Below are 13,377 nucleotides of genomic sequence, written 5' to 3' on the forward strand. Positions count from 1 at the left end.
CACAAAGGATCTAGAATAGTCAAAATAACCTTGAAAAACTGATTTGTAGGGTTTATACAAACTAATGTCAAAACTTACTATAAAGCTAAAATAACAGTATAATGCTGTTACGTGTAAACAGATATATAGTTCAAGACAACAGAATAGAGTCTAGAAATAGACCCACATATATGGTGGTCATGTGATTTTTTACAAAAGTGCCAACATAATCCAATAAGGTTTCGATCTTTTCAATACACAGTGCTGGAATAACTAGGTATCTATATGGAAAAAAAATGAACCTCAAACCCTACTTACCACTATACTCTAAACTTAAAAGTAAATCATAGCTTAATGAAAGCTAAAACTATAAAACTCCTAGAAGAAAATAAAGGAAAGTCTTTGTGACCTTGTGTGAGATAAAGAATCCTTGCACAAAGGACATTAAGCATAAAGAAAATATTGATAGATGAACTTCATCAACATTAAATCTCCTACTTTTCAACAGACATTAAGGATAGGAGAGGCAAGCCAAAGACTAAGAAAAAATATTTGCAGTACATATATCTGACAAAGAACTAGTATGTAAAATGTATAAAGAAATCTTATAATTAAGAAGAAAGCAAACCCAATTTTTCAAAAATGAGCAAAGGCTTGAATAGATGTTTCATGAAAAATGAATTAACAAGCACATGAAATAATGCTGAACATCCTCAGTCATCAGGGATATACAAAGTAAAATCATAATGGTATTACTACACACCTACTGGAAGAGCTAAAATTAAATAGATAATACCACATATAATTAAGAATATTGAACTACCTTTGTGGGAATGCAAAACGGTATAGTGATGGCGCTCCTGAGTGGCTCAGACGGTTAAGCATCTGACTTTGGCTCAGGTCAAGATGTCACAGTCTGTGAGTTAAGTGCAGAACCCGCTTGGGATCCCCTGCCCCCCCTCTTTCTGCCCCTTCTCCTCCCCCATTTGCAATGGCATGTGTGTGCTCTCTCTCTCAAAAATAAATAGACATTAAAAAAAATTTTTTAATGGTACAGTGACTAATGGAAAATAGTTCAGAAGCTTCTTACAAAGTTAAACCTACATTTTATATGAACCAACAAACCTACTCTTGAGTGTTTATTCAAGTAAAATGAAAACTTATGTTTGTATGTAACTGTTTACAGTGGATTTATTATTGCCAAAAAATGGTGGGCACAAACAAATATCCTTCGGTTGGTGAATGGATAACCTGCATCTCATGCATCTGTAGTTTGTGTTCTTTTTTATTGCTGAGTAGCATATAGCAATAAAAAGAACACAAAACGACTGATACATGTGACAATAGAGATGAATCTGAAATGCATTATGCTAATAAAAGAAGCCAAACTCAAAAGGGTATAAAGTATGATTCCATCTATATGACATTTTGGAAAAGGTAAAACCATGGGGACAGAAAACAGATCAGTGGTTTCCAGGGATACTGGTAAGAGACTGGACAGAAAGGGGCATAAGGAAATTTCTTGTGGTGATGGTTGAGCATGGTGATTATCCAGTTGTATGCATTTGTGAAAATTCTGAACTATATACTAAAAAGGGTGATTTTACTGTAAATAAATTATACCTCAATTTTAAAGACTCAAAACAATTGGACAAACTATAGTTGTACACGACATAAACGAACTCCAAAACATAATGTTAGCAAAAGAATCAAAACATAATGTTTAGGGATACATACTTAGGTAATATAAAATGAAAAGCAAGAAAGTAAATTCTGTAAAAGTTAGTATAGTGGTTAATTTTGATGAGGAGGGAGAGGGCAGAGATTGGGAAGGGCACAAGGGTTGGGAGCTTCCAGTGTACCAGCATTGTTCAATTGTTCCGGTGATTACACGAGTAGTTGTTTTGTGATAATTCACTGAGCTTTCATTTCATTTCATTTCATTTCATTTCATTTCATTTATTTTATTTTATTATTTTATTTTATTTACTTATTTATTTAGAGCAAGCTAGAGAGGGAGCATGAGTGGAGGAGAGCCAGAGAGAGAGGGAGAGAGAGGATTCCAAGCTGATAGCATGGAGCCTGATGCAGGGTTTGATCCCATGACACTGGGATGCTGACCTGAGCTGAAAACAAGAGTTGGACATTTAACTGACTGAGCCACCCAGGTATTCCTATATTTTATACCCTTTAAAAAGAAAGCAAGCCAAGTAGTTCAGGGTAAATTATAGGAGAATTATAGGAGAATAAAATAAGAAGATATATTTCTTAGAAGTATAAGGCTTTCCTAGATTCCTATCTTGGCTCTACCATTTGTTTGACCTTAGGCAGGCTTCTTAACCTTTCTCAGCCTCAGTTTACTCATCTACAAAATGAAAAAATGCCTCATGAAGTTATCATGTGGATTAAAAAAAGATTAATATAAATACGCCTCAGGATATCTACCTAGCTCCCAAGACCCTTTTTGGGGGTTCATCTTGTAAACATGAGGTGGTCTCCCAAGCAGCCACGATTTTGTGTTGTATGATCCCACTATTGCCCACCTCGACCCAGGGTGGATATCTGACCCATGCTGGGCTAATCATGAAGCCCTCTGGGGAGCTTAGAATCGGAAACGAGCAACTATATTCTCTGTCTGGGCGTTATCATCAACAGAAGACATACAAATCTCCACAGCAGTGGTGTACACATATTTTATCCCCTACGTGGCCAGAGCAGAAGAGAAAGAAAAGACTAAAACAATGGTGAGATGGAGAGAGTGCTGCCTGTGTTTCTGACTGATATCTGGTTCCTGTTTCCACTCCCTTCTGGGGGTCAGTCCTTAGGTTCCATAAAACACAGAATATCTGTATAACAAATGTCCTTTAAAAAAATGTAGCTCAGGTTGGATTCTATTATTACAACTCAACAGTCCTAGCTAATGTGATCATATAAAGCATTAAGCACATAGAAAGGGCTTAAAATATGATGACTATGGCAGCAACTGTCTGAACTTTGATCTATGTGAGGTGGGGACTTCCTTAACAAGCCCTTGGAAGAAGCCTACTCTGGTGTCCAAAACACAGACTGACCTTGAGGGGGCTGTATCTTACCCTTCTGTTGGAGGTCTGTAAGGAATCTGTAAGAAAACAGTCCTGTCTCAAATTTCCTGCTAAGCCCAAAAAAAATTTCAATTGCTGAAGATTGCTTCAAAAAGAAAGAAATTCTAGTATAATAGGATAAAATTACAACAAAATAGCATTCACAAATAGAATCAAGTGCCTAAATTTAAAGCCTAAAGCAGAAGTCAGACTAGGTGAGTTTTCATCTAACTAACCAGGATAAAAGATGAGCATTTGCAATTAATATTGTCCTGGATTCCATTTTTTCTTGGTCAATGCCTACTGAATTTAGAACTTCTATGTTTTGTAACACTAAAACATGTCTATCTTTTGACATCCACAAGCTGGAGACTATTTTCCCTATACAGTGAGGACACAAAACTGGTATTCTGAGCTAACACAGACTTATTACTAGATTCTAAAAAGTCCAACTCTTTCAGGAGGGCAGGCTATTGTCTCCATACTCATCAAAAGTCAACCTGTGTATACTCAGATGAAGCAGTTTAGAATCAAGTTATATAAGCCACACTTAATGCAGTCAGTCCTTATTTTATATCATTTTTTTACAAATAATTTAATCACATAATTACTAAGACACAAGCAGAAACAAGGTGTTGTTACTAACTTTATGATTATACTCAATATCTATTTCAAAAGACACATAACAATAATTTCATACAGCTACTACAGCCAATTTTAGGTACTAAGATTCTCCATTATAGCTGTTTACTCTAGCATACTTATATGCAAAATATGAAATATGAATCAATTCTGTTGTTTCCCAGCATGTAGAAAGTAATAACTTAAAAGCATAACTGCCAATTTTAATAACTAACAGTGACTATATTGATATTTTTAACCTAAGATCTGAAAAAATACATACACATCCTAACCCATAATTTCCTTAATAAAATATTTTTTGTGATATCTAACCTCTCATGAATATACTCTTCTCTAAACAAATATCGGATTGCCATTCATATTTATATAAATACTACCTACATACAATGAGATAATATTTGTAGCATCCATTTCAAAATTCCTGACGCATGTTGGAAATTTAATTCTCCTAATTGGATAACATATACCAATTATCATGAAACCATTTGTACATAATATTCAAAATAAAATTTATTTATAAACACTAGAGGGTGCTGTAATTCAACAATGCCCGGTGCCTGGCTTTGAGGCTCAAAATTTTCTCCTCGATTAAAGATAAATTAAGATAATTTTCAGCACCAACAATTTCTGCTCTTGAACTAATACACAAAGATAATTTATGAGCCAAAATTCCATTCCTCCAAAACATATAATGAGACTTAGTAGATTCCATTGAAATCATTTTTTATTGTATACTTATTGCATATTTAATATTGTGTTAAGTGGAGAAAATAGAAAATTAGTAAAGGAAAAAGTATAAAGATGGTCCTTGCCTTTACAATGAATTAATGCAATGTTCAGATGGTTAAGAGAAGGTGTATCTTATAATTTCATAGGCTTAAATTCAAGGAAAATTACAAAATGAATTTGGTAAAAGACATTTCAATTTTAGCTGCTAAGTGTTAAGGTATAATTTAGCTGTTTTACAAAAGTAATGTGAAATTTAGTATTTCAAATAAGTAGGGGCACCTGGGTGGCTCAGTCAGTTAAATATCCAACTCTTGATTTCAGCTCAGGTCATGATCTCACAGTTCATGAGTTCAAGCCCTCCATCAGGCTCTGTGCTGACAGTTCAAAGTCTACCTGGGATTCTCTCTCCCTCTCTCTAAATAAACATTAAAAAAATACAATAACAAATAAAAATGCTGTAGAATATCATCTGATCTCTTAAAAAATATTTTTAAGCCAATAAGCTATAGGAAATTGGAAAAGACCTAAGGCTTTGAATATCCAAAATAGGAAATAATTAACAATAATATCAATTTTAAATCTTCAAACATTCATTTTGTAATTTTTAAACTTATTCCTAAAACATTCATAAGCTCAATTACAAGTCTTTGAAATTTTCAAAGTTGAGAGTAATTTATGTTGCCAGTTAGCAATCCAGAAAAGTTCTCAGAAGTATGAGTTTCCAATAGACAGCATTAGACAATCACAAATAACAAAGTTAAATGCCTAGTAAAATATATCATCCATATATTTCAAGAAATGGTTATTAACTGAGACACTATTTAATCCTAACAAAGCATTTTTCCTTTGAAAATGTTTACAGGGGGAAAAAAAATGAAATGTTATAAATATTTCTAAAGTTCGCATACCCCAAGTCAACCCATTTCTCTCACTCTCTCTCTCCGGTCTGTGCGCTCACACACGCATACATACACACCTACACGTGTGTGCAGGCATGTATACTCACCGCACACTCACACACCATCTACTCCCCAAGAGAGGGTGTATATCCCTATCTCCCTCATTCCTTTCCCTAATGAATTACCAAGAGCCCCCAAATAAATCCAAAACCGTGGCACCTGTTGATGAGACAGTCCCTCCAAATTTACAATAGCTCCAGATAAATTGTTTCAGATTAACATAATGTAACACTAGAGAAAAACCAGAGATACCACTGAACCAGGCTCACAAACCACCCAGACTCTAGGAATCAAAATACATGGCAGAGAAGTAGCCTTACTGCTGGAGCCCAAAGAAATTCTGAACATGGAAATGATTATTTAAAGTTTGTATTTGGCTCCTATGTTCTTTTGGTGCTCGCTTCCCCTTTTTATGTTTATCTGTCTTATACCTGCCGGATTCCTTGGGCCCTTATTACACCCAGCTGCCAACTTTCCTATTCAGTGTCACATCATGTAACAAACACTTTCTATTGCAACAGGTGAAAGCATACACACTCATTAGCATGGTAACGTTTGAAAAGTTCACATACCTGCCCTTTCATGAAGGTTTTCTGAAACCTTTTTTATGCACACCTCCACTAAAGAAAAGTAATGGCTCTAAGAAAGTCAGATACGAGGAAAGTTTTAGTCCTTTTGAGCCAGTCTCAAATTGCTACTATGAACATTGTATTTTGGGGCTAACGACACAATCCTAATCATGATCTTAGCTTCTCCCTAATATTAATAGCTTTTGCTCATAAGCCTGAAAACTATAGGGCCTACATAAAGTGAAGAATGGGTAGAAATGTGTAGTTTATTTACAAACACCAACTTTCATTTCTCACTACTATGGAACATCATGTTACATAAAGATTTATGAGTTGTAAGACTAGTATATTCTAATAAAATAATAATTCAAGATGAATACCTGCTTTCCATGTTTCCTAAATCTGGTTGCAGACGAATAGTCTCTGTTGTAATTTCCACTTTCCGCACACTTCCAAAAAAATCAGTTATCAGGACATTTTTAGGATCCCTTTGAAAAAGATCAGTGCGATGTCCAGGGGTAGATACACATAGACTTTTGGGACAGACCTGAAACTGAAAAAGATATATGTAACAATAAATACACACATATACATACAGCATTTATTAAATCAGTAACACAGTATAGTAGACTGTTCTGTATTTTTAAAGCTCTCCCAACCTGAAGAAGCTACTGATTCTAAAGATTAAAGTTTCATTGCTATGGTAGTACATGACATTCTAAGAAAGCTATACAGCAGACATTAGAACAAGTAATAAAAAGGGAAGCTGGCTAGGGAGGGAAAAAAACATTCAGTTTTTTTGAATCATATGCTACCAAATATATTTCAGACCTTAAATTTACTGAGAACTCACATGTAACACTACAAGAAACATTGTGGGTTTTTTGTAACTACATTCGTCTCAGTGGGGTGCTCTTCCAGAATGTTTTATTATTTTTTTTTTCTTTTAGAGAGAGAGAAAGTGCAGTGAGGGAGGGGGGGTGGGGAGAAAGAATCTTAAGCAGGCTCCATGCTCAGCTTGTAGACAAACATGTGGCTTGATTCCATGACCCTGGGATCATGATTTGAGCCAAAATCAAGAGTCAGACGCTCAACTGAGTAAGCCATCCAGGAGCCCCCAGAATGGTTTTTCAAACATTTTATAATCATGGTGCTTCATTTAAAAAACAAAACAGGGGCGCCTGGGTGGCGCAGTCGGTTAAGCGTCCGACTTCAGCCAGGTCACGATCTCGCGGTCCGTGAGTTCGAGCCCCACGTCAGGCTCTGGGCCGATGGCTCGGAGCCTGGAGCCTGCTTCCGATTCTGTGTCTCCCTCTCTCTCTGACCCTCCCCTGTTCATGCTCTGTCTCTCTCTGTCCCAAAAATAAATTAAAAAAAAAAAAAAAAAAAAAAAAAAAACAACAAAACTTTAAATTCAAATAAAATATTACACAGTAGCCCAAAATATAAAAGATGAAAGCAGAGCTGCTCTGGAAGGCAGGAAGTTGAAGTACAGACACCCCTCCCCCCCCCCCACTAGAGAGGCCCTTTGTTCTCCTGCTGTGTATAAATTCTATAAATTAAGTAACTTTCTTAGTTTATCCATAATGAAAATAAACTCAAGGCACATCCAGACACTCTGCTGCTCCAAAGAACAAAGCCTGAAAACCATGACTTCATCTCTACATTGATCTCACAATAATTTCTATGTTAACCTTACCCCTGATATTCCAGATCAGTGAATTACCAAGGATAGACATATAGTCATTCATTCACTCAGCAAAGGATAAAAAATGTCTACTACATATATTTCATACTGTTATCTTCCAAAAAGGATACAGAAGTTGATAGCCATGGTCCTATCCTCAAGCCTTTAAGCCACATCAGAGATGAATAAACATAACAAGGTAGAAAAAAAGGTGACAGATTCTGCTTCAGAAAAGGATAAACTTTTTATAGGTTGAGGATAAGAAAAAAGAGGGAGTGGGATTTAAGCTATTTTCTGAAGGGAAAGGTAGATTATAGATGGGAAATAGCATTCTTTTGTGGGAGTGGTGACACAAACAGATGGAGGCACAAGTGGGGAGGGAGGAAGCCAGGACTTTCCTGTGGTGGATGGAGTGTGGCGAGACTGATCCTGACAGCCACAAACACATAGGCCAGCCGACCTGTGACAGTACACATGTGCAGTCACATGCAGAAGGGAGCCCTTAGGTCCTCAGGACAGGGGACACTGTCTAGGGACACTAGAGCCTGGCTGCTTGGTTTCTGTGCCGGCGTGTGACTCCTGCCCCAACACCAGCCTGCCATTTGCAACCCTGCCGTTCCCGTGAGAGGGTGTACCATTCCTAGAGGTACTATAATACCAGGTCAATGAGAGCAGTGGATGGGGCAAGCTCTTGTTCCACCTCCCTGCTCCAAAAACCCATTTAATATACTGTCCTCGGATAGAAGATATAGTAGATACTAAACTGCTGAAAACAAATATTACACTCCATCTTAGCTGAAAGGCTGAGAAACAATGGGAAATAACTCTCTTACTAAAGGAGTGGCTGCAAAAATGTGTAGGGCAAATAACCTAGTTGGGCAGGAGCACAGGACATATGAAGAAAACCATGACAGGCCTGCTGGTAAGGGCCTAGGGCCTACAGCATTTGCCCACCTGTGGAGACAAGACCACATGCAAAAGCAATCGCCAATATGATGGGATTTGGGTGGGGAAGGGCAGAGCAGCTAGAATTTAAGAAACAAAGTGATCTAAGCACTGTGCTAAGTAATTCGTAGATATTCTCATTTAAGCCCAACAATAACTTTGAGGTATATCAAAATTATTATCTCTACTTTAAACTACTAAAAGATTAAGTAATTTGCCTAGCATCACAATGCCTTCCTGGTTCAGGAAAGCAGGAAAAGGAAATACAAAGAGATCAGGACATAAATTAAGAAGCAGTGAAGGCAAAAGGGTGGGGAAAGTAAAATGCCAAACAGATTTTACAAGAAAGTAAAATGCCAAGCAGGAAGGATGATACAGATGAAAAGTTGCAGAAACAAAGTAAAAGATAAAACAAAATAGGGGCGCCTGGGTGGCTTGGTCGCTTAAGCGTCCGACTTCGGCTCAGGTCATGATCTCACGGTCCGTGAGTTCGAGCCCCGCGTCGGGCTCTGTGCTGACAGCTCAGAGCCTGGAGCCTGTTTCAGATTCTGTGTCTCCCTCTCTCTCTGCCCCTCCCCTGTTCATGTTCTGTCTCTCTCTGTCTCAAAAATAAATAAACGTTAAAAAAAATTAAAAAAAAGATAAAACAAAATAAACAAAAATAAGATTGAAGTCCTATGTATACTGAAGGCATTCCTGTATGAGCAACTTGGTGGGCTTTATTAAGTACCAGCAGAAGAAAGCAGGAAAAGCACAGTGGAATGAGCTTGGGGAACAAGATAAAAAGTAGTTATCTTCTTTGCTGCTAAAATCATTGTACTTCACTTTCTTTGAAGTTATTCCTTCAAGAAAATTTTATCATATCATTCTGGTTTCCTTAGCCTTACCAACATTCACTTTTCATAATCTCCTTCACTTACAGAATCTCCACACTCTAACCAGATTATAAAACTGTCAAAGACAAGGATGATGACATATTCCAACTTTTGTGCCTCTGCATGTATTCCATTTTCCTGGAATATGCTATACTTCTCTGCTTCCAAACCTGAAAGTCTCTCTCTTCCAAGAAAAATTTTAATGACCAATCCCACTGGATTTAAAGGAATCATACAAATGTGCATTGTTGTCATATCTTTTCATTCATTCAGAATATTCACTGAAAATCTATAAATACACTAGGTACTATAATTAAGTTCTGGGGGTAATAAGATACATAAAGCATGGTTCTTGTACTGCTTATTTAAGAAGCTGAAAGCCTCGAAGGAACGTCACAAATATAAACAATTACAGAGAAATATTAAAAGCACAAGTATGTTAAAGGTACATAGCAAGAGTTAGATGTTCACAGAGGACAGAAGATTACCTGGAGGATCCAGAGACTTGAGATAACAGGCGACACTCTATAAATGTGCTTTGCAACAGTTACCAATGACACTAAAAATTTTTAAGGGGCTAAGCACAATGTCTTCTAATTTTGCTGCTCCTGAAGCACCTGATATAGTACACTCTGAATACGGCTGATACCCAACACATTTAATCCAACAGAATAGGTATTAGTTCACAACATCTGGAGACATGCCAATTCACTATAATATTTAACTTCAAGGAAATGGATCATTCTTACTGAACAAGATTAAAATAATCATTCAATTAAAAACATGGAAGTGGAAAACAAGATATTAGTGAGGAATGTTTATTAAAAACTACACACACACACAAAATAAAAAAATAAAAACCACACAGCAACTGTGGGCAAAAGCAAACACACAAACAAAACAGGAGTTTCCTCAGTTTTTCCTGTATGATTTCAATGGAAGAAGTTATTATTTTTTAATTTTTTTTCAACATTTATTTTATTTTATTATTATTTTTTTTAACGTTTATTTATTTTTGAGACAGAGAGAGACAGAGCATGAACGGGGGAGGGTCACAGAGAGAGGGAGACACAGAATCTGAAACAGGCTCCAGGCCCTGAGCTGTCAGCACAGAGCCCGACGCGGGGCTCGAACCCATGGACTGTGAGATCATGACCTGAGCCGAAGTCGGACGCTTAACCGACCGAGCCACCCAGGCGCCCCTCAATATTTATTTTAGAGAGACAGAGTATTTTTTTTTTTAAATCCATTAGACGTCTATTTGAAGTGTAAAGTGCATATATGGTAAACTTTTGAGACCGTGTCTCACATATTAAATAAAATATACAATGTATAATTAAAAATGGGAATAAACTTGGGGCACCTGGGTGGCTCAGTTGGTTGAGCACCCGACTTTGGCTCAGGTCACGATCTCGCAGTTTGTGAGTTCAAGCCCTGCGTCGGGCTCTGTGTTGACAGCTCAGAGCCTGGAGCCTGCTTCAGATTCTGTGTCTCCTCCTCTCTCTGCCCCTTCTATGCTCATGCTATGTGTTTCTCTGTCTCTCAATAATAAATAAACGTTAAGAAAAAAAACCTTTTTTAAATAAAAAATTTTTTTAAAAAAGGGAATAAACTTAACCACTATAGTAACTAGAATTTAGGTGACTATAGTTTTCTTATAAAGTAGCATTATAACAAGATTTAATTTCCAAATTCGTATTAAGATTTAACAGGCATCAAAATATATAACCTTCAAAACGTAAGAAATAGTTCTATGTTATCAAATATGATAGCTCACAACAGTGATTTTCAGAATTCTGCAGAACTTTTTTTTATCTTAGAGAGAGTGTGCATGAGTGGGAGAGAGGGGCAGAGGAAGAAAGAGAGAGAGACAATCTTAAGCAGGCTCCATACTCAGTGCAGAGCCTGACGTGGGCTTGATCCCATGACCCTGCGATCATGACAGGAGCCTAAATCAAGTCAGATGCTCAACAACTGAGCCACCCAGGAGCCTAGAACTTCTTTAATTAAAATAAAATTATCTAAATGGTAAGCCCCATCTACTTGGCTTCCCCTTCATTCTCCCTGCTCCACGAAGGCAGGGACAGTGTCTGCCTCTTTCACTAGGATATAGCCAGTGGCTGGCACTTAGCCAAAACTCAAAAAAATGTTTGTGAATAAAAGAACAAGTTATAAATTAATGAAAAAATAAGAGCAAAAGTCATTGATGCACAGTAATTATCCAGGCTAGAATTGTTTCAAGCTTTTTCTTTTGCTTACTTTCAAGAGCAACTTCAGAGTAGATCTAATTTAAGGGTACAATCAATATAGAAAAGTCAAGAAAAAAGATTGAACTAAATTCAAGAAGCCACATCAAAACACTGTACTAGAAGTTGTAGGGTGGACACAAATATGTAAGAGAAAATCCCTTTTCTCCAACATCTTATTACACTCAGTAAGTTCAGAAAAAGGCAGACTATGATAAGTGGTACAAAAGAGAAATCTCTGAAAAACTTTATTTATCTTACTTAAATCCAACAGGGAAGAATTATGGGGCTATTTCCTGAAGGAGGTAGAATCTGATTTGACTCCCAAAGAATAGACAGAATTTGAATAGGTGAATCTAAAAAAAGTACATTTCTGGTAGAGAAAAGAGCATGAGAAAATGAATGAAAACAAGAAAGCACCTCAAGGAATTTAGTTGACTTTAGTTGGACTAAAGCTTGAGGCCTCCTGTAGTAAAGACAGAGATATTACTGTAAAGGGAAATTCAAAACCATTTAAAAGGCTACCATTCAACATATGAAACAGTACCCCAGGAGTACGGGGAGTAAAGGACTTCACTTACCGCATTAAGCAGACCTATGTGCTATAATCAAATCAAGCAAATACTTACAAGGTCATTCATATTAGTTTGACTAGCTGGATTAATTTCTTCCAAAAATTCCAAGACATAAAATGTATATCTATCCATAAGGTGGACTCCAATTGCAGGATCAGGTTGATGCTATGAAAAAGCAAAGCATATACAACGGCATATTATTAAGCCATAAAAAAAATGAAATCTCGCCATTTATGGCAACATGGATGGATCTTTTTTTTTTTTTTTTTTTTAACGTTTATTTATTTTTGAGACAGAGAGAGACAGAGCATGAACAGGGGAGGGGCAGAGAGAGAGGGAGACGCAGAATCCGAAACAGGCTCCAGGCTCTGAGCTGTCAGCACAGAGCCCGACGCGGGGCTCGAACTCACGGACCGTGAGATCATGACCTGAGCCGAAGTCGGCCACTCAACCGACTGAGCCACCCAGGCGCCCAACATGGATGGGTCTTAAGGGCATTATACTAAATGAAATATGTCAGAGAAAGACAAATACTATGTGATCTCACTTATACATGTAATCTAAAAACAACGACTAGAACAAAAACCAACCTTATAGATACAGAGAACAGATTGGCGGTTGCCAGATGAGAGGTGGGGGTAAGACCAAATGGGTGAAGGGAGCCAAAAGGACAAACTGCAGTTATAAATTTAATAAGACATGAGATGTAATGTACAGCACGGTGACTATTGTTAATAATACTGTATTGCAGATTTAAAAGTTGCTAAGAAAGTAAATCTTACAAGTTCTCATTACAAGGAAAAAAAATTCTGTATGTATGGTGATATTTTTTTTGTTTTTTTGTTTTTTGTTTTGGTATTGTGACATATGTTAACCAGCTCATTGTAGTGATTATAATATATACAAATATTAAATCATTATATTGTATACCTGAAACTAACATAATATTGTATGTCAATTATACTGCAATAATTTTTTTAAAGCAAAGCAGAAGAAAGAAGTATATGTCTAATCTCATCATTTTAAGAAAATGTTTTAAATGCAACAAAAATTTCCTTCTAAGGTGTTAAAAAGTCTGAGACTAAAAAAAA

General features: G+C 36.7%; 1 protein-coding gene and 1 non-coding gene across 2 annotated transcripts in view; both read right to left on the reverse strand.

Moving 5' to 3' along the window:
• Window positions 1-13,377, reverse strand: part of PIGK (phosphatidylinositol glycan anchor biosynthesis class K) — a 124,284-nt gene that overhangs the window by 66,564 nt on the left and 44,343 nt on the right. Inside the window, exons 8-9 of the mRNA XM_042952260.1 lie at window positions 12,341-12,451; window positions 6,339-6,511 (exon numbers count right to left, since the gene is read on the reverse strand). Coding sequence (XP_042808194.1) covers window positions 6,339-6,511; window positions 12,341-12,451 — 284 coding nt within the window. The remainder of the gene's footprint in view (window positions 1-6,338; window positions 6,512-12,340; window positions 12,452-13,377) is intronic.
• Window positions 8,270-8,460, reverse strand: LOC122229106. The gene has a single exon (XR_006206959.1). It is a non-coding gene; the product is annotated as a U2 spliceosomal RNA (small nuclear RNA).

Source organism: Panthera leo, chromosome C1 (assembly GCF_018350215.1).
Source record: "Panthera leo isolate Ple1 chromosome C1, P.leo_Ple1_pat1.1, whole genome shotgun sequence".
Lineage (NCBI taxonomy): Eukaryota > Metazoa > Chordata > Mammalia > Carnivora > Felidae > Panthera > Panthera leo.